This window comes from Scyliorhinus canicula, chromosome 13, assembly GCF_902713615.1.
Source record: "Scyliorhinus canicula chromosome 13, sScyCan1.1, whole genome shotgun sequence".
Classification (NCBI taxonomy): Eukaryota; Metazoa; Chordata; class Chondrichthyes; order Carcharhiniformes; family Scyliorhinidae; genus Scyliorhinus; species Scyliorhinus canicula.
The window spans coordinates 24,972,115-24,991,073 of record NC_052158.1 but is presented as its reverse complement, the minus strand read 5'-3'; the positions used below and the strand labels follow the sequence as shown (position 1 = coordinate 24,991,073).

At 44.2% G+C, this 18,959-nt stretch overlaps 1 protein-coding gene across 1 annotated transcript in view; it reads right to left on the bottom strand.

Moving 5' to 3' along the window:
• Positions 1–18,959, bottom strand: part of LOC119976764 (spindle pole body component 110-like) — a 546,263-nt gene that overhangs the window by 298,052 nt on the left and 229,252 nt on the right. The window contains exons 24-25 of the mRNA XM_038817508.1: positions 2,399–2,425; positions 338–367 (exon numbers count right to left, since the gene is read on the bottom strand). Of these exons, the coding sequence (XP_038673436.1) occupies positions 338–367; positions 2,399–2,425 (57 nt within the window). The remainder of the gene's footprint in view (positions 1–337; positions 368–2,398; positions 2,426–18,959) is intronic.

Sequence of the window (18,959 nt, the reverse complement as noted above, 5' to 3'; positions counted from 1 at the left end):
ATAACACACTTTCCTGCAAGGCACTGCTTCTATTTTAGTTTAAGTGCTAATCATCGGACGTGCAGCAGCACCATCGTTTCACCAAACGGTCGCAATGTCCAGAATTCTAAAGCCCTCCCTCCTGAACCACCTCTCCAGCCACGCATTCACCTGGACTAACGCTCCTTTTGTAAGAGCAACGGATGCAGCTGCCTCCGCGGAAAGACTTTAGCACTCCTTTCAGGAAATTGAATTGAGTATCGGTATGGCGGGACACACTTTCCAAAATGACATTCACGTTACATTAAAATGCATAATTATTATTTGACTCCTGTTATGTTTTCCATCTGAGTTTTACCTTGGGCAGACTTCTTAAGCCTTTGGATTTCTAAAAAGTTAACAAATGCCACTTTCGTTAACTGTCCATTTAGAACTGAAGCGTTATTTTATAAATGGGAACATAAATTTGTTAGATTGTATCGTGTATTTATTGTCGGCATTTGTATCTGAATGAATAAATTTGACTGCAGTTACACAAGTCAGACAGCGGGAAATTCAATAAATCATCGATATTTGTCCTCACGTTTTGCTGATGGGACAACTTCGGAATTGGAGAGAGCAGTTAGAAAACATCCACTAAATATAAATATACAAATTGTTCAACAAAAGGAGATAACGGCCAATGTGTCCAGTGTCAAACATACGGCGGATTTTGGCGATAGAAAATAGGAACAAATGTTCTTCAAATACTCAGAATCCCGATTCGAAACATTTACTCTCCGTCCTTCCACAGACGATACTTCCAACTGTTTTGTCTTCCATTCTGACGAAAGCTGTATTTTCTCAAGCGCTTTTAGAATTGTACTGTAAAACAGTAATTAGGTCATTGACTCATATGTCATATCAATTTGTTGGTTCTGCTATTATACTTAAAAGACACCCTGTGGTAAAAAGTTTCGAAAAATCTTTTCTGAAGTCGGCTTCAGCAGCCTTACTGTTAAACGTACAGAAATCTGACTAAAGAAGGCATGGCCAGAGATTTCTGGTTGTCGTGTGAATTATTTGGGACGGTAATAAGGGGCCATTTCTGCACACAGATAATCATTGAATTTTGAATTTCTCTTTCGTAGAACGTCGCTCCAAGTTCCGTTCCTGAGAATTCCATGGCTGATGGCTTCCCATGTGGGCAGCACGGTAGCATAGTGGTTAGCATTGTGGCTTCACAGCGCCAGGGTCCCTGGTTCGATTCCCTTCTGGGTCACAGTCTGTGCGGAGCCTGCACGTTCTCCCCGTGTCTGCGTGGGTTTCCTCCGTGTGCTCCGGTTTCCTCCCACAGTCCAAAAACGTGCAGGTTAGGTAGATTGGCCATGCTAAATTGCCCGTAGTGTCCAAAAAGGTTAGAAGGGGTTATTGGGTTAGGGGGATAGGGTGGAAGTGAGGGCTCAAGTGGTTCGGTGCAAACTTGATGTGCCGAATGGCGTTCTTCTGCACTGTATGTTCTATGTTCTCTGTTGATGTCGGGGCTCTTTCAATTCCCAGAGAATCAGGCAGTAGTGTAAGTGTGCAAGCATCAGGATCGGCTTGATGCATGAGCTGGAAGTGGCTTTCATTGCATAGTCGGCTTCATAGTCAAGGTGGTGCACTTTTCTAGGAGTTATACCATTCGTATCTGAGGTTAGTCGGATTAAATAAATAAATGTATCGACTACACACCTGATCAGCCCTTTATGTTACAAGTGATCTCGTGCAAAAAGGCTCATTTTGAAGTCTCCAGATAAAGATAAGTTGTTTCAAGGACATCCTCTGATGGGTGTTTCTATTATTTTGGACAATATGACGCAGAATCACATCAGCTATATTATCTGATCATCTGTGAGCCCTAAAGTGCGACCAATAATATTCTCGGAATCATTATTTCAAAGGTGAAAATTGAAATTCGTCTATACAATTCGGTGATCAAAGGTAAAAGGTATTTACTGCGATGCTGGAAACTGTAACAAAAACAGAAGATACTGGAGAATCTTAACAAGGCTGACAGCATCTGTGGAGAGAACAGGGCGCTAATGTTTAGAGTTTGGATCACGCCTTTTCAAAAAATTGACAGAGGTGACAGCTTTTCACATTGCTCAGTCAGTATTCAAGTGACATGTTAAGACAAATGACTACTATCAGATTACTGTCTCTTGAAACATATCCTTTTCTGGGAGTATTGATATCTGACTTAATCATCTGTTCATATTGAAATTCGAGACAAGAGTTTTTGGGGAGAATTACGCTTCTTTCAAAACAAAAACTTGATATATTGGAACAACAAAAGATTTTGATTTCATTAGCAATCGTGGCATAAGCTGGATGTTCTGCTTTAGGGCGGTTAGAATGAAACAAGTTGTAGAATTATAGTATAGTGTTTTCTCTTTACCTGCATCCTTTCCGGCAGACTCCACTTCTATAAGGAACGGATCTTCAGTTCACACAATGAATGTAAATGCCCACATTTCATGAATTGTCTTATTAATTGTGGTCGTTTAAGTGTAATAGTTCCGCTAATGCCCAAGAAATACATACGTTTCGCACAAGAATCATGAAGCTTAGCATTTATATTTTATTGCGTCATTAACTATATAAATCTGATAAACATAAACAAGGATCAGGGAAAAACTGTACGCGAGTCATTCGAATTCTCTGCTCACTAATGTTCTGGTGGCAAATTAACTTGCTAAACACATCTGGTCAGACCTACATGTGACTTGACACCTGCACCGTTCTCCTTCATTCTCCTTACCTAGTACATCCCATGAAACATATCACCCTGCAATCACAATAAAATCTAAGAAGCACTAAATTGATGTACCACTTTGCATCAAAGTTTTAATCATATTTGAAAGGGAAAGAGCGACACGGTAGCTCACTGATTCGCTTTGCCGACTAACGATGCAATGGCTCGGTCCGATCCCAACCCCGCGTCACACGCCGTGTGGAGATTCCACATTTTATCCATTTACAAAGACAAAGAAAATTACAACACAGGAACAGGCCCTTCGGCCCTCCCAGCCTGCGCCGATCCAGATAATTTAGGCATGGGTTTAAACCCCACCACCCGCAGATCTGCAGGGTAAGTGGATTGGCCACGATAAGTTTCTCTTTAATTGGAAAAACTAAAAAAATATATATTTGAGAAGTAAAAGGCCCAATGTTTTAAATGTAGTGTCCCCAATGCATTTTTCCCCAATTAAGGGCAGTTTAGTGTGGTAAATCGACCGACCCTGTATATCTTTTGGTTGTGGGGGGGGTGAGGCCTACGTAGACATGGAGGAAATGTACAAATTCCACAGAGATGGCGACCTGGGCCGGGATTAAACCCGGGTCCTTAAACATGCTAAACGTGCTCCATCGTACTGCCCTCTAGAATGTGTTTTTTCTTGACAACTGGCAAATTGGCATAGAACCGGGGGCGCTGCTGGGGAAGCGAACAGATAAACTGCTTTTCATGTTTTAACTGATATGTATCATTCAGCTATAACCATCACCACCTCTGCATAAGTCATTTCCCAGGCCGGACAGTCTCACTAGACTATGTGTCGTCGTAAAAAAAGAATTATAGTACTGGGAATCTCCTTTTTTTCCCACTCCTCCTGATATCTCATGAATATTGGTAAAATATCCGGTTGATTCGTTACTGTACAAGCTGCCAGCAGAAAACATAAACTTGGGAACACATCTTCGAAGACGTACTCGGGAAAGAAGGGCATATAATTGGCTCTCAATGTGGAACACATTGTCAACCATAAAATAATGGATCTTCCTTTCTTTCAAATTTAGAGTATCCAATTCCTTTATTCCAATTAACTGGCAATTTAAGTGTCCAATCCATCTACCATGCACATATTTGTGTGTTGTGGAAGCGAAACCCACGCACACACGGGGATAATATCTAAAATCCACACGGAGAGTGACCCAGAACCGGGATCGATCCTGGTACATCGGCGCCGTGAGGCAACCGTGGTAGCCACTTGCGCCACTGTGCTGCCCGTAAATAATGGATCTTGACCACCATGTTTTAATCGAGGTGATTGAATTCGAAAGCTTGGAATTGACAACGGGATTATTTTCATATGTTGGCGAGAAAGGCAACGAGAGGGGATAATCCATTAGATCAATTTCGCACCAATTGTCAGCTCAGAGGCATCTGACAGGCTGCTTCGACCTACGACAAGATTACTAGGTGTACCTGCCACCATGTAACTTAAGGAAACCCAACCTTACTGCTGCCATTGATGAAGTCGCTCAGACAATGGCTGAAATGTTGCAAACATGATGGCACAATGCAGATGGAGAGTTGCTTAGGACATTTGTTATTTTCCCTCTGACTGTACGATCATGAGGGACCGCGGTGCTGAGCTTGTGGTGAAAGATTCAGGTCTACTTATTGTGGAAACATCTGATCAATTATGTCGAACTGCCACCATGGGTGAGGACACGAGAAGAGCAAGCATCTGAAAATACGACGTTCATGGATTTTCTGGAGCGATCGTCGCAATAGTGTTGAATAGCACCACAATTGTTGCCCTCATGCCCTGACATTTTTAAAACATCCTTCCGGTGAGGTGGGCGTCGCTTTCTCGAGTAGCATTTATTCCCAATCCAGCTATCCTTGAACAGAATGGTTTGTTCGGCCTTCCCTGAAGTTCATTAGTCAAATAGTCGGGTTACTACAACAATGAACAATGCTTTAATGGTCAATTGTTCGACTGTTACGTATGGTTTCTGATTGAACACATATTTCACTATCTGCCAGTGTGGGATGGCTTGAACACTCCAGAGAAAGAGAAAGATGTTAGGTGATGGGATAAGAATGTATTTCTTTTCCTTTTTCGAAATGACGCGGAAGTGTAATTTGTAGTGGGAAGTCAAAGGATACTGCGGGGATTTCGAGAATCTCTTACCACTTCCACTTGAATATACTCAAGCTATCCCGCCAATGATACTGTTACTGCTGTTCAGTCAGCCCGGTAACGCACAACAGTGAACAAATTACTGCAGGGCTCTGGTGTGCGTCCAGCAGTCACGGGATTTAATGACATTACTTCCATCACTGACCACAAGGGATGCACATGCAATTTTGTGCTGCGTGAGATGAAGAAGCACTGAACTGCTGACTGTTACTCGTCTCTCCTGCACAGCAGTTAAATGCTGAGGGAATAGAGCTGGACATACCACGGCACTAAATAGACACTTCTGAGAATCAGTTTAGTTCACTGGGCTAAATCGCTGGCTTTTAAAGCAGACCAAGCAGGCCAGCAGCGAGGTTCGATTGCCGTACCACCCCCCCCCCCCCCCCCCCAGGACAGGTGCCGGAATGTAGCGGCTGGGGCTTTTTCACAGTAACTTCATTGAAGCCTACTCGTGACAGTAAGTGATTTTCTATTTCATGTGATTGCTCAAATGCACATAGATTTACAAATAGAACATAGAACATACAGTGCAGATGGAGGCCATCTAGGCTGCACCGACCCACTTCCAACCAATCCCCGTAACCCAATAATCCCCCTAATCTTTTTGGTCACTATGGGCAATTTATCATGGCCAATCCACTTACCCTGCACTGTGGGAGGAAACCGGAGCACCCTGAAAATACCCACGCAGACACGGGGAGAACGTGCAGACTCTGCACAGACAGTGACCCAGCAGGACATCGAACCTCGGACTGTGGAGATATGAAGCCACAGTGCTATCCACTTGAGCCACCGTGCTGCCCAAATGATAGTCGAATCACGTACAGTCAGCAGGCCTGCTATTATCTCTACTGTGTGTCTTCGGATTCGAACGCAAGAGATGGCGACCTCCAAGCGTTAGGAAGTTGCAAAACACCAATCAGTGAGTTCCGGAGTTTCATCGTGACCTGCCTGCAGGTCACATCGTTAGCATTGATTCCCGTTCAACAGTGGAAGGAATATGTGCAGTGAGGCCAATCGGTCCTTTACTGGGACTCCTGATCCGTAGACATACATCGGTTAATGAAAATATTATGCAACGAATTCTGGTGCGAGCCCTTGACTGGGTAAGGGATCGGGCTGCTCCTCTTATGCTCTTTTAGCTTGTCCTTGGGCTTCTCGTGCTCACGTCCAGTGTGTCTCATATGTGAAATAACAGAAGACCGCTTTGACTCTGTTCAGGGGAATATAACCTTTCCGGTGCCTCTCGGTCGCAGATAGACAGAGAACGGTGTTCAAGTTTATGGAAAGCCACGAGATCAAATGATGAGTAGACCAACTCCACCCTCCGGCCAGTTCATGTGGTGAATCGCGTAGGAATTTGTGTGCAGTATTTTGGATGATTACGGAAGAACATAGAAGAACTGGGACTTCATACATGCTTCAGAGAATCGTGAACACTGCACAGTCCATCAAGCGAACCCACCTCCCATCCATTGACTTGCTTAGACATCCTGCTACCTTGGGAAAGTGGACAGCATAACAAATGAACCCTCCCACCCGGGTTATTCTCTCTTCCAGCCTCATCCATCGGGCAGGAAATACAGAAGTCTAACAACACGCACTAACATATTCAAAAAAGGCTTCTCTCCCGCTGTTACCTGACTCATGAATTACCCTCTTATGGACTGAACTGATCTCTCCATGCCTCTTCGCTACTGAGTAGCGCTCCACTCCTTATGCTTCACCTGATGTCTATTTCCATATATTTACATTGTGTATTTATTGCATGTGTAATATTTTTCATGTGTGGAAGAATTACTTGTTAGCAGGGAAGGTCCGGAGGGTACAACTGCCCAACTATGTCTATGGTGATCAAAGAAGATGAGAGTTCGTCTTTCTCTCAGTGGCATCGTTGACGCTGGAATGAATTGTTCCAACTGTGTTTACTCATTTGCTGCTGCAGAAAAAGCTCGGTGTTACCTAACCAGCTACTCTTTCACTACAGTTCTACAAAGTCCTACCTGCCGCAGTGGTGAGCCGAACAGAGGGTGCGTGGATGGATCAGTTCAGTCCATAAGAGCGTCATTCAGCAACCTGGTAACAGTGAGAAAGATGATAGTTTTAAACTGTTATTGCGTGTTCTCAGACTTTGATAACTCCTGCACGATGGAAGAGTTTGGAAGAAACAAGAGCTCGGATGGGAGGTGTCTTTGATTATGATGCCCGCTTTACCAAGGCAGCAGGAGGTGTAGTCATAGTCAATGGATGGGAGGCGGTGGACTGAGCTGTGTTGACAACTCTGTATGTGATGCAGCCAGATACGATGCTTTCCATGATGCATCTGTAAAAAATAGTAAGAGTCAATGTGGACCTTCCGATTTTCCTTCGGTTCCTGAGGAACTATAGACGTAGCCGTGCTTTCTTTGCCGTAGCATCGAGGTGCTTGGACCAGGGTAGATTATTGGTGATGTGCAAATCTCGGAATTTGAAGCAGTCAACAATCTCCAACTCGGTAACATGCAGACAGGTATCCGTATGACACAACCCTTCCTAGAGTCAATGAAAAGTTCCTTAGTTTTGCTCGCATTGAGGGAAAGATTCTTGCCTGTTCACCATGCCACTTGATTCGCTATCTCGCTCCTCTACTCTGTCGCATCCTTGTTTGAGTTCCGAATAACTACAGTCGTATTATAAGCAAACATGTCTGTGGAGTTGGAGCCACATTTTGCCAGACAGCCTTGGGTGCATAGGAAATAATACCGGAGCTAATTATGCAGCCTTGTCTGTCCGCGGTATTGAGGGGGTGTTATTGTTGTTGTCCACGTCTATGGTCTATGGGACAGGAGGTAGAGCACACAGTTGCAGATCGAGGAGCCAAGTCCAATGTTTTCAAGTTAGGTGGATTGGCCATGCTAAATTGCCCGTAGTGTCCTAATAAAAGTAAAGTTAAGGGGGGGTTGTTGGGTTACGGGTATAGGGTGGATACGTGGGTTTGAGTAGGGTGATCATGGCTCGGCACAACATTGAGGGCCGAAGGGCCTGTTCTGTGCTGTACTGTTCTATGTTCTAAGTGTTGAAATTAGCTTGGCTGGGATTATCGTGTTGAAAATGGAGATGTAATCAAAGAATAGGAGACTGACATTGGAGTCTTTGTTGCAGAGTTGCTCAAGGAGTGAATGTAGGTCCAGGTGGATGGCATCTGCTGAGGACTGGTTGTGACGGTACACAAACTGTAGTGGATCAAGGCATTCTATGAGTTTGACGTGTCTCATGACCGACCTCTCGAAGCACTTAAGAAGGTCATTGAGACTCGTTGGCTGGTTGTTCTTTGGCATTGATAGGATGTGTTGCTTTCACGAGACTCCTGAAATGGACAGCTGATTTTCTTTGACTCCGCAGAATCAACTCTTCGCTGTTTATATTTTTACCCTTACGTTATCCTTTGTCCACATCTATAAAGACAATATACAGGAAACTCGCATCCGCACAGAAACATTGGAGTGACTGCATCGTTGCTCAAGAACGAGAGCCCAGACTTCAGGTGCTGCAGCTGAATATATTTCTTGTTTCTATCCAGGGCACGGTAAATTTCCTGGTGCTCATAAGTGGGCATACTACTGATGCAAGTACCTCAGCTGCGTTGCGATGCTTATATTCGGTGGACAACCCTCATTCCCCCTGAAAAGGAAATCACTAGCGTCCCTCAATTGAATTCATGCTCTAGTGATGCCGGCACATTATATTAAGGAGGGCCATAGCGTTGCTTAACGGTTAGCTAAAACAAAATAAGGAACTCTTACTGTGCAGAGGGAGATTGTTGATCCATTGAGCCTGCAGCGAACCTCCGAATTTGCACGCTATCGACCTTGACTCCCGCACCGTACTTCCGTACCCCTCCGAATCATCACATATTTGGTCACTGAGGGGAAAGATTAGCATGGCCAATCCAATTAAACTTTATATCTTTTGATTGTGGGCGAAACACGAGCAGTCAAAGGAAACCCTGGCGGACACAGTGACGACGTGCAAAGGCAGGCAGTTGCCAAAGTTCAAGATTGAAGGAGGTCCCGAGAGCTGTGAATGTATCCATTGTGGCAGCTTAAAATATGGACAAGCGCAACTATTTAGTACTATTGTCATATGCTGTTAAATTTTAACTGCATCATCCATTTCTTTAAATTTATTGACAACTGATGACAGATTATCTAATTCTTCTTGGACGTACGCTCAGTAATGTATCTGCTACAAATGTTGATTTGCTTGACTGCATTGAATATAACAAATATTAGTCCAAATCTCACCATTGTACTCATCAATGCTGACTTATTTTTCTGTGACGTGACACAATGTTTTTACTTCTGGCAGGGTATCGTTTTTCTTGCTGGGCTTTGTTATTCTCCATCTGCTGATGTTACCCGCAATAGTAATAAAGTAAATTCCCTCAGCCTGCAATTATGCAGTTCATATCGCACACTCTTGTAATCCATGTATGCATGAGACTGTTTTGTGGCTGGTTTAGCACAGGGCTAAATCGGTGGTTTGAAATCAGACCACGGCAGACCAGCAGCACGGTTCAATTTCCGTACCAGCCTCCCCGAACAGGCGCCGGAATGTGGCGACTAGGGGCTTTTCACACTAACTTCATTTGAAGCCTACTTGTGACAGTTACCGATTTTCATTTTCATTTCATTTTCATGAAAATCTATTTGGTCTTACTTAATGTTCTTTTCTTTACCATTACACACACTCTGTTATGTTATGGGGGACTTTAACTTTCCAAATATTGACTGGAAACACTATAGTTCGAGTAGAACATAGAACATAGAACACTACAGCGCAGTACGGGCCCTTCGGCCCTCGATGTTGCGCCGACCTGAGAAACCATCTGAAGCCTATCTGACCTACACTATTCCATTTTCATCCATATGTCTATCCAGTGACCACTTAAATGCCCTTAAAGTTGGCGAGTCTACTACTGTTGCAGGCAGGGCGTTCCACACCCCTACTACTCTCTGAGTAAAGAAACTGCCTCTGACATCTGTCCTATATCTATCACCCCTCAATTTAAAGCTATGTCCCGTCGTGTTGGTCATCACCATCCGAGGAAAAAGACTCTCACTGTCCACCCTATCTAAGCCTCTGACTGTCTTATATGTCTCTATTAAGTCACCTCTGAGCCTTCTCCTCTCTAACGAAAACAACCTCAATTCCCTGAGCCTTTCCTCGTAAGACCTTCCCTCCATACCAGGCAACATCCTAGCAAATCTCCTCTGAACCCTTTCCAAAGCTTCCACATCCTTCCTATAATGTGGTGACCAGAACTGCACGCAGTACTCCAGGTGTGGCCGCACCAGAGTTATGTACAGCTGCAGCATGACCTCATGGTTCCGAAACTCAATCCCCCTGCTTATAAAGGCTAGCACACCATATGCCTTCTTAACAGCCCTATTAACCTGGGTGGCAACTTTCAGGGATTTATGTACCTGGATGCCGAGATCTCTCTGTTCATCTACACTACCAAGAATCTTGCCATTAGCCCAGTAATCTGCATTCCTGTTACTCCTTCCAAAGTGAACCACCTCACACTTTTCCGCATTAAACTCCATCTGCCACCTCTCAGCCCAGCTCTGCAGCTTATCTATGTCACTCTGTATCCTATAACATCCTTCAGCACTATCCACAACTCCACCGACCTTCGTGTCATCTGCAAATTTACTAACCCATCCTTCTACACCCTCTTCCAGATCATTTATAAAAATGACAAACAGCAGTGGCCCCAAAACAGGTCCTTGCGGTGCACCACTAGTAACTGAACTCCAGGATGAATATTTTCCATCAACCACCACCCTCTGTCTTCTTTCAGCTAGCCAATTACTGATCCAAACCGCTAAATCACCTTCAATTCCATACTTCCTTATTTTCTGCAATAGCATACCGTGGGGAACCTTATCAAACGCCTTACTGAAATCCATATACACCACATCAACAGCTTTACCCTGATCCACCTGTTTGGTCACCTTCTCAAAAAACTCAATAAGGTTTGTGAGACATGACCTACCCTTCACAAAACCGTGTTGACTATCGCTAATCAACTTGTTCTTTTCAAGATGATTATCAACCCTATCTCTTATAAACTTTTCATACATTTTACCCACAACCGAAGTAAGGCTCACAGGTCTATAATTACCAGGGTTGTCTCTACTCCCCTTCTTGAACAAGGGGACAACATTTGCTATCGTCCAGTCTTCCGGTACTATTCCTGTCGACAAAGACGACATAAAGATCAAGGACAAAGGCTCTGCAATCTCCTCCCTGGCTTCCCAGAGAATCCTAGGATAAATCCCATCTGGCCTAGGGGGCTTATCTGTTTTGACATTTTCCAAAATTGCTGACACCTCCTCCTTTTGAACCTCAATTCCATCTAGCCTGGTCGACTGAACCTGAGTGTTCTCCTCGACAACATTGTCTTTCTCCAGTGTAAACACTGACGAAATATATCCATTTAACGCTTCCCCTATCTCCTCTGATTCCACACACAACTTTCCACTACTATCCTTGATTGGCCCGATCCTTACTCTAGTCATTCTTTTGTTCCTGATATACCTATAGAAAGCCTTAGGGTTTTCCTTGATCCTATCCGCCAACATCTTTTCGTGTCCTCTCCTCGCTCTTCTCCCTTTAGGTCCTTCCTGGCTAACTTGTAACTCTCAAGTGCCCTAACTGAGCCTTCATGTCTCATCCTAACATAAGCCTTCTTCTTCCTCTTGACAAGTGCTTCAACTTCCTTAGTGAACCACGGTTCCCTTGCTCGACAACTTCCTCCCTGCCTGACAGCTACATACTTATCAAGGACACGCAGTAGCTGTTCCTTGAAAAAGCTCTACATTTCGATTGTACCCATCCCCTGCAGTTTCCTTCCCCATCCTATACATCCTAAATCTTGCCGAATAGCATCATAATTGCCTTTCCCCCAGCTAAAATTCTTGTCTTGCGGTATATACCTATCCCTGCCCATTGCTAAAGTAAACATAACCGAATTGTGATCACTATCACCAAAGTGCTCACCTACATCTAAATCTAACACCTGGCCGGGTTCATTACCCAGTACCAAATCCAATGTGGCCTCGCCCCTTGTTGATGGATCCGTTTTTGTCCAATGTGAGGAAAACTGTAGGGGATGGACACAATGGGAATGTGCAGCATGTTCAAGGAACAGCTACTGCGTATCCTTGATAAGTATGTACCTGGTAGGCAGGGTGGAAGTGGTCGAGTGAGGGAACCATGGGTTACTAAAGCAGTTGAAACACTTGTCAAGAGGAAGAAGGATGCTTATGTGAAGATGAGACGTGATGGTTCAGTTGGGTCGCTTGAGAGTTACAAGCTAGCTAGAAAGGCTCTAAAGAGAGAGCTAAGAAGAGCCAAGCGAGGACATGAGAAGTCTTTGGCAGGTAGGATCAAGGATAACCCTAAAGTTTTCTATAGGTATGTGAGGAATAAAAGAATGACTAATGTAAGAGTAGGGCCAGTCAAGGACAGTAGTGGGAAGTTGTGCGTAGAGTCCGAGGAGATAGGAGAGGTGCTAAATGAGTATTTTTCGTCAGTATTCACACAGGGAAAAGAAAAGGTTGTCGAGGAGAATACAGAGATACAGGCAACTGGACTAGAAGGGCTTGAGGTTCATAAGGAGGAGGTGTTAGCGTTTCTGGAAAGTGTGAAAATAGATAAGTCCCCTGGGCCGGATGGGATTTATCCTAGGATTCTCTGGGAAGCTAGGGAGGAGATTGCTGAGCCTTTGACTTTGATCTTTAAGTCATCTTTGTCTACAGGAATAGTGCTAGAGGACTGGAGGATAGCAAATGTTGTCCCCTTGTACAAGAAGGGTAGTAGAGATAACCCCGGTAACTATAGACCAGTGAGCCTTACTCCTGTTGTGGGGAAAGTCTTGGAAAGGTTTATAAGAGATTGGATGTATAATCATCTGGAAAGGAATAATTTGATTAGAGATAGTCAACATGGTTTTGTGAAGGATAGGTCATGCCTCACAAACCTCATTCAGTTCTTCGAGAAGGTGACCAAACAGGTGAATGAGGGTTAAGCAGTTGATGTGGTGTATTTGGATTTCAGTAAAGCGTTTGATAAGGTTCCCCACGGTAGGCTGTTGCAGAAACTACAGGCATGGGATTCAGGGTGATTTAGCAGTTTGGATCAGAAATTGGCTAGCTGATAGAAGACAAAGAGTGGCGGTTGATGGGAAATGCTCTGACTGGTGTACAGTTACTAGTGGTGCGCCGCAAGGATCTGTTTTGGGGCCGTTTGTCATTTTTATAATTGACCTGGAGGAGGGCGTAGAAGGATGGGTGAGTAAATTTGAAGAAGACACTAAAGTCGGTGGAGCTGTGGACAGTGCAGAAGGATGTTACAAGTTACAGAGGGACATAGATAAGCTGCAGAGATGGGCTGACAGATGGCAAATGGAGTTTAATGCAGAAAAGTGTGAGGTGATTCATTTTGGAAGGAATAACAGGAAGGCAGAGTACTGGGCTAATGGTAAGATTCTTGGTAGTGTGGACGAGCAGAGAGATCTCGGTGTCCATGTCCATAGATCCCTGAAAGTTGCCACCCAGGTTGAGAAGGTTGTTAAGAAGGCGTACAGTGTGTTAGCTTTTATTGGTAGAGGAATTGAGTTTCGGAGCCATGAGGTCATGTTGCAGTTGTACACGACTCTGGTGCGGCCGCATTTGGAGTATTGTGTGCAGTTCTGGTCGCCGCATTATAGGAAGGATGCGGAAGCATTGAAAGGGTACAGAGGAGATTTACAAGAAAGTTGCCTGGTATGGAGGGAAGAACATATGAGGAAAGGCTGAAGGACTTGAGGCTTTTTTCGTTAGAGAGAAGAAGGTTAAGAGGGGACTTAATTGAGGCATACAAGATGTTCAGAGGATAAGATAGGGTGGACATCGAGAGCCTTTTTCCTCGGATGGTGATGTCCAGCACGAGGGGACATAGCTTTAAATTGAGGGGAGATAGATAGAGGACAGATGTCAGAGGTAAGTTCTTTACTCAGAGAGTAGTAAGGACGTGGAATGCCCTGCCTGCAACAGTAGTGGACTCGCCAACACTAAGCGCATTCAAATGGTCATTGGATAGGCATATGGACGATAAGGGAATAGTGTAGAGGGACTTTAGAAGGGTATCACAGGACGGTGCAACATCGTGGGCCGAAGGGCCTGTACTGCGCTGTAATGTTCTATGTTGTCCACATCATCTCACTTACTTTTGCCACCTTCGGGCAGCCTTCGTTTGTCAAAATGTACAGGCTCAAATCTTCATGTCAGCAGACCATCGGGAATTAGTTATTTTATATGTTTCTATATTATGAAGTAAAGTCGCCATATTCTGAAACCTGCTCCCCATTTAAGTGGGAACACTAGTGATTTCATTAAAGATGACCACACATTAAGCGATGTGATGCTTGAGAAGCGGGACCTTTTATGAGTAATCTCAGCCGTTACGGAATTTCACTCCTCATCATTCAGCACCACGAACCAACTGTCCTGCCAACGGAGCTATACATAGGGAAAGGCGCATCGTGACTGCGGACTAACGAACGTGAGGAAAAACTTGCATAATGCCCAGGAGTTTAAACTTCCAGAAGTGAGAATCCAACTCAGCACCATGCGCACCTTCCAGTGAGATCCGTTTGTCTTCCAGATGCCTTGACTACCAAACAAGCAAACAACAGCAACTTCGATACTGTCACACTGCTATGCTGACCACGCAAGTCCTTTTCGCTCCTTTTGACAATTATTTCCACTACCACTGTTGAAAAAGTGAGGCAGACTAAAAATGAGTAACCATAGGACGATTTGCAGAGCACCTATTTTTGGAAACATATTGGAATAAATTATTAAAGAAGCAATTGCTTGCAATTGGAAAATCGTAATCTAATCAAGCAGTGTCATCCTGGCTTCAAGAAATAGAAATCGTGTCTAACTTATTTAATTGAGCTTTTTGAGGAAGTTTCAACCAGAGTTGATGGTGGAGAACCAGCAGTGTATGGACGTTCAGAAGGCAAGACACCTGACAAGTAGCTAATCATAAAATAACACCGCATTGTGCTGAGATGGTATCTTGGCATGGGTAGAGATTTGGCCAATGAGTAGGAAAAAAGGAGTGGAGAGAATGCGTTATTTTTCAACTTGGCAGCCTGTAATCAGTTGTGTTCAAAATAGTCCAGTGCTAAAATTGGATCATTGCCGACAACTTTTCAAATTAAATATTAATCAGAATCATAAAGGGCTTCTCAGCTTAAATGCTGAGAGGATGGTTCACCCAATAAGACAGTCTAGGAGTAGAGGGCATAGTATCCGAATCAAGGTGCGACATTTAAGATTGAGATGAGGCGGAATTTCTTCTTCGAGATGGCTGTGAGTCATTGGAACTCATTTTCACAGAGTGTTCTGGGGGCAGACCCTAAACCTTTTTGAAGCTACAAAGGACATATTCTTGATCAGTGAGGGAATCCAGGGCTACCAGAGAAGTGAAAAAAAGTGGACGCGAGGAATGAAGGAATGGCCATGGTCCTATTACATGCGGAGTAGGCTCGAGAGGCCGAATGGTCGACTTCAGTTCATATTTCCTATGATTTTCTGGTTAAATGGTCAATCACCCAGTTACTATCTACCCATCGATTTACATAGTGATCTTCTACATCTCAATAAATAATTTAAATCAGCCACTTACTAAAAAAGAATTTCACCCATCATGACCAGCAAGAACGTACCCAATTCACGAAGGACATCGCTACTCATCAAAACCACTGATCTCCCTGAAAACAACGTATGCTGCGCAGATACCCGATACATACTTACCCAACTGCAAAGTAAAATGTCAACACTCTTGCTCATCACTCAAATTACCACCGCCACACCTAAAAGCATCAGTCATCTTCCTCCCTGCATACACCTGAATTATAAAGCCAGATTAGCCACCTCTTATACCTCCATACCTGTCCAACTACCCTCCCCACCACATTCTCTTTCCAAGCACTCACGTCACCAATGTACATTTGTATCTGGGCACTTTGCATGCTCACTGAAACATTTACGGAATTAGTCATTCATTCAATTATCTACGTTTATCGTCTATCTACGTTAGCAACCTCCAGAGACACTTACTCGTCCATCTGACACACTGATCATTCAATGGACACACCTCACCCACAGACCGACCATGCCACTTACTTACTTGATTGAACTCAACACCCAGACACATTATCCAACTTCATGACCTAAATGCCCAACTCATTGATGCCCATCCACTCACTCATCCAAAAAAGTCACCTATCCAACTAAGTACCGCCTAGCTACCTTCCAGCCTACTAATCATGAAATTGTCCTACTCCAGAACGTGTCAACCTGACTCAATTTACCTTTACATTCACTTGCAAGCCGAACAGAAAAAGACAACTACTCTCCCAATTTCGAACATCATTACCCTCGTCACTGTCTATCAACCTAACTACATAATAAACTAATTGATTTACCTTCTTATTCTTCTCAATGAAAGTACGCACATACTCAGATACCAAACAGCCGACCTACCAGTGAGTCAGTCACATCATTGAACAATGCCTCCTCACAGAAGTGGAACTTCCCTTATCATTCGCCCACACCCATTTGCGGCACACCGAAAAAACATACGCATCCAGGTCCTCGACTTACCCACAAGTTCCCAAAATATATCTAAATATGTTGCCGGAGAATATACCTCAGTAGTATTGTCACTGGACTAGGGAGCCAGAAACACAGGAAAATGTTCTTGGCTCCTGGATTCCAAATACAACATAAAGACATAATTATAACTGAGTAAAGATTTCTGGAATGAAATGCCTCAGTATGACGAGAGAAGCATTGCCGATTGCCCTGAAAAGGAATTTGGTTCACTGGTGCACTTCAGGGAAGGAAATCTGAATGTTAGTCGGGATCCACAGCAATGTGGTAGATTGATCGATGCCTCCTCAAATGAACTAGCAACCACCTCAGTTCAAGGACAATTAGGAAAGGGCAATGACTGCAGGACTAGCTAATTTCTCACACAATTGCCATGTATCCAGCTGCACACATTCCTGTTCAACCACTTCTCATACCTACCAATCACCTCAAAGTCACCAGTAATGCAATATTCCAAGTAATCACATATGTGCCAACCCAACTACACAACATATCCACAGTGCACAAATTGTGCACCGACACAAGTACCAACGTAGTAAGCTATGCAAATGCAGACATAGACATACGAATACCCTCAGCCACTTCACACACCTATCTCCGTATATACCATTGAACTGTTCAAACATTAAACTCATGCATCTCGCAATTTTCAATGTAACACGGGACAACACGGTAGCACAGTTGTTAGCACAATTTTTTCACAGCTCCAGGGTCCCATGTTCGATTGCGTCTTGGTACAGAGTCTGCACGTTCTCCCTATGCCTGCACGTTCTCTCCGTGCCTTCGTGAGTTTGGTCCGGGTGCTCCGATTTCCTCCCTCAGGCCAAAGATGTACAGATTAGTTGGATTGGTCATGCTAAATTACGCTTAGTGTCCAGAATGGTTAGGTGGGGTTCCTGGATTAGGAGTTAGGATGAGGGAGTGGCCTGAATAGGGTTTTCTTTTTGAGGGCCAGTGCAGACTCGATTGGCCGAATAGCATCCATATGCACTGTAAATGCAATGTCTCAATGAACATCGAGGCCAAGACTATCACCACAACCAAGAAATCACCACCGACATACCTACCTATCATTTATTTTCTTTAAAAAATATATATTTAGAGTACCTACTTGTTACTTTCCAATTCAGGGGCAATTAAGTGTGGTCAGTCCACCTAACCTGCACATCGTTGTGTTGTAGGGGTGAGACCCACGCAGTCACGGGGAGAATGCGCAAACTCCACATTGACAGTGATCCGGTGCCGAGATCGAACCCAGGTCCTCAGCACCATAGGCAGCAGTGCTGGCCACTGTGATACCATTCAGCCCCAGACTTACATATCTTACCATCTCAACCACATACTCACCTCAACAACCTATCCAAAATCATTCTAACTAACAGCACGAACAACACCCATTTACTAACCACACTGACTTGCCCACAAACCCACCTCAACAATTAATCAACTTCGAGACATTGCAAACGGGTCCCCAACCTCACCACCTACCTCCATCAACCACCTCCTATCTTAGACACCTGATGATTGGTTGAGCTATCAACAGAATCTACTAATCCACATTGTTAGACTGTTAAACCTCACCACAACGACTCCACATAACTCAAGCACCTAAAGACTTACATAACTTATCTACTTACCTACATATCCACCTGTATATCAGGACCGAAATAGCCATTTTCGTAAGTCACGCATCTGCACAGCATTCTGCGTCATCCATCTAATTGCCGGACGTGATTTCCTCACCTAACAAGTTGTCAGGTTCATCCACCTTACCTAATTGCTGCCCGACACACGTCACTCAGCTATTTACCGAACTACTCAAATGTCCATTGCCTGGCAGCAGTCAACCGTAACTATAAATGTGCATGTCTCCACATCCGAGAGGTCGGTAAGTCTTTCTCATTTTTGACCTGGAGCTGACTGTGGTGACTTAATCTGATGATCACAACATCTCAGGTGAGCGGCAATGTCGAGGTGGCGGGGCCTACATGTGGAACTTCCGCAGAGAGCGGCACGGTGGCGCAGTGGTTGGCGCTGCTGTCTGATGGCGCCAATCACCCGGGTTCGATCCCGTGTCCGGGTCTCTGTTCATCTGGCGTTTGAACAGTCTCCCCTTGTCTGCTTGTGTCTCACCACCACAATCCAAAAATGCGCAGGATAGGTGGATTGTCCATCTTCAATAGGAAAAAAAGGATTCCAAAAATTAAAAGAGTGAGTAACGTCAGTCGTTAATAAATTTGAAGCGCCACTGTTAGCGTCACTCTGCTTCGCGAACCAGCTCTCCAGCCATTTGACGCAGCCAACTCATACACAT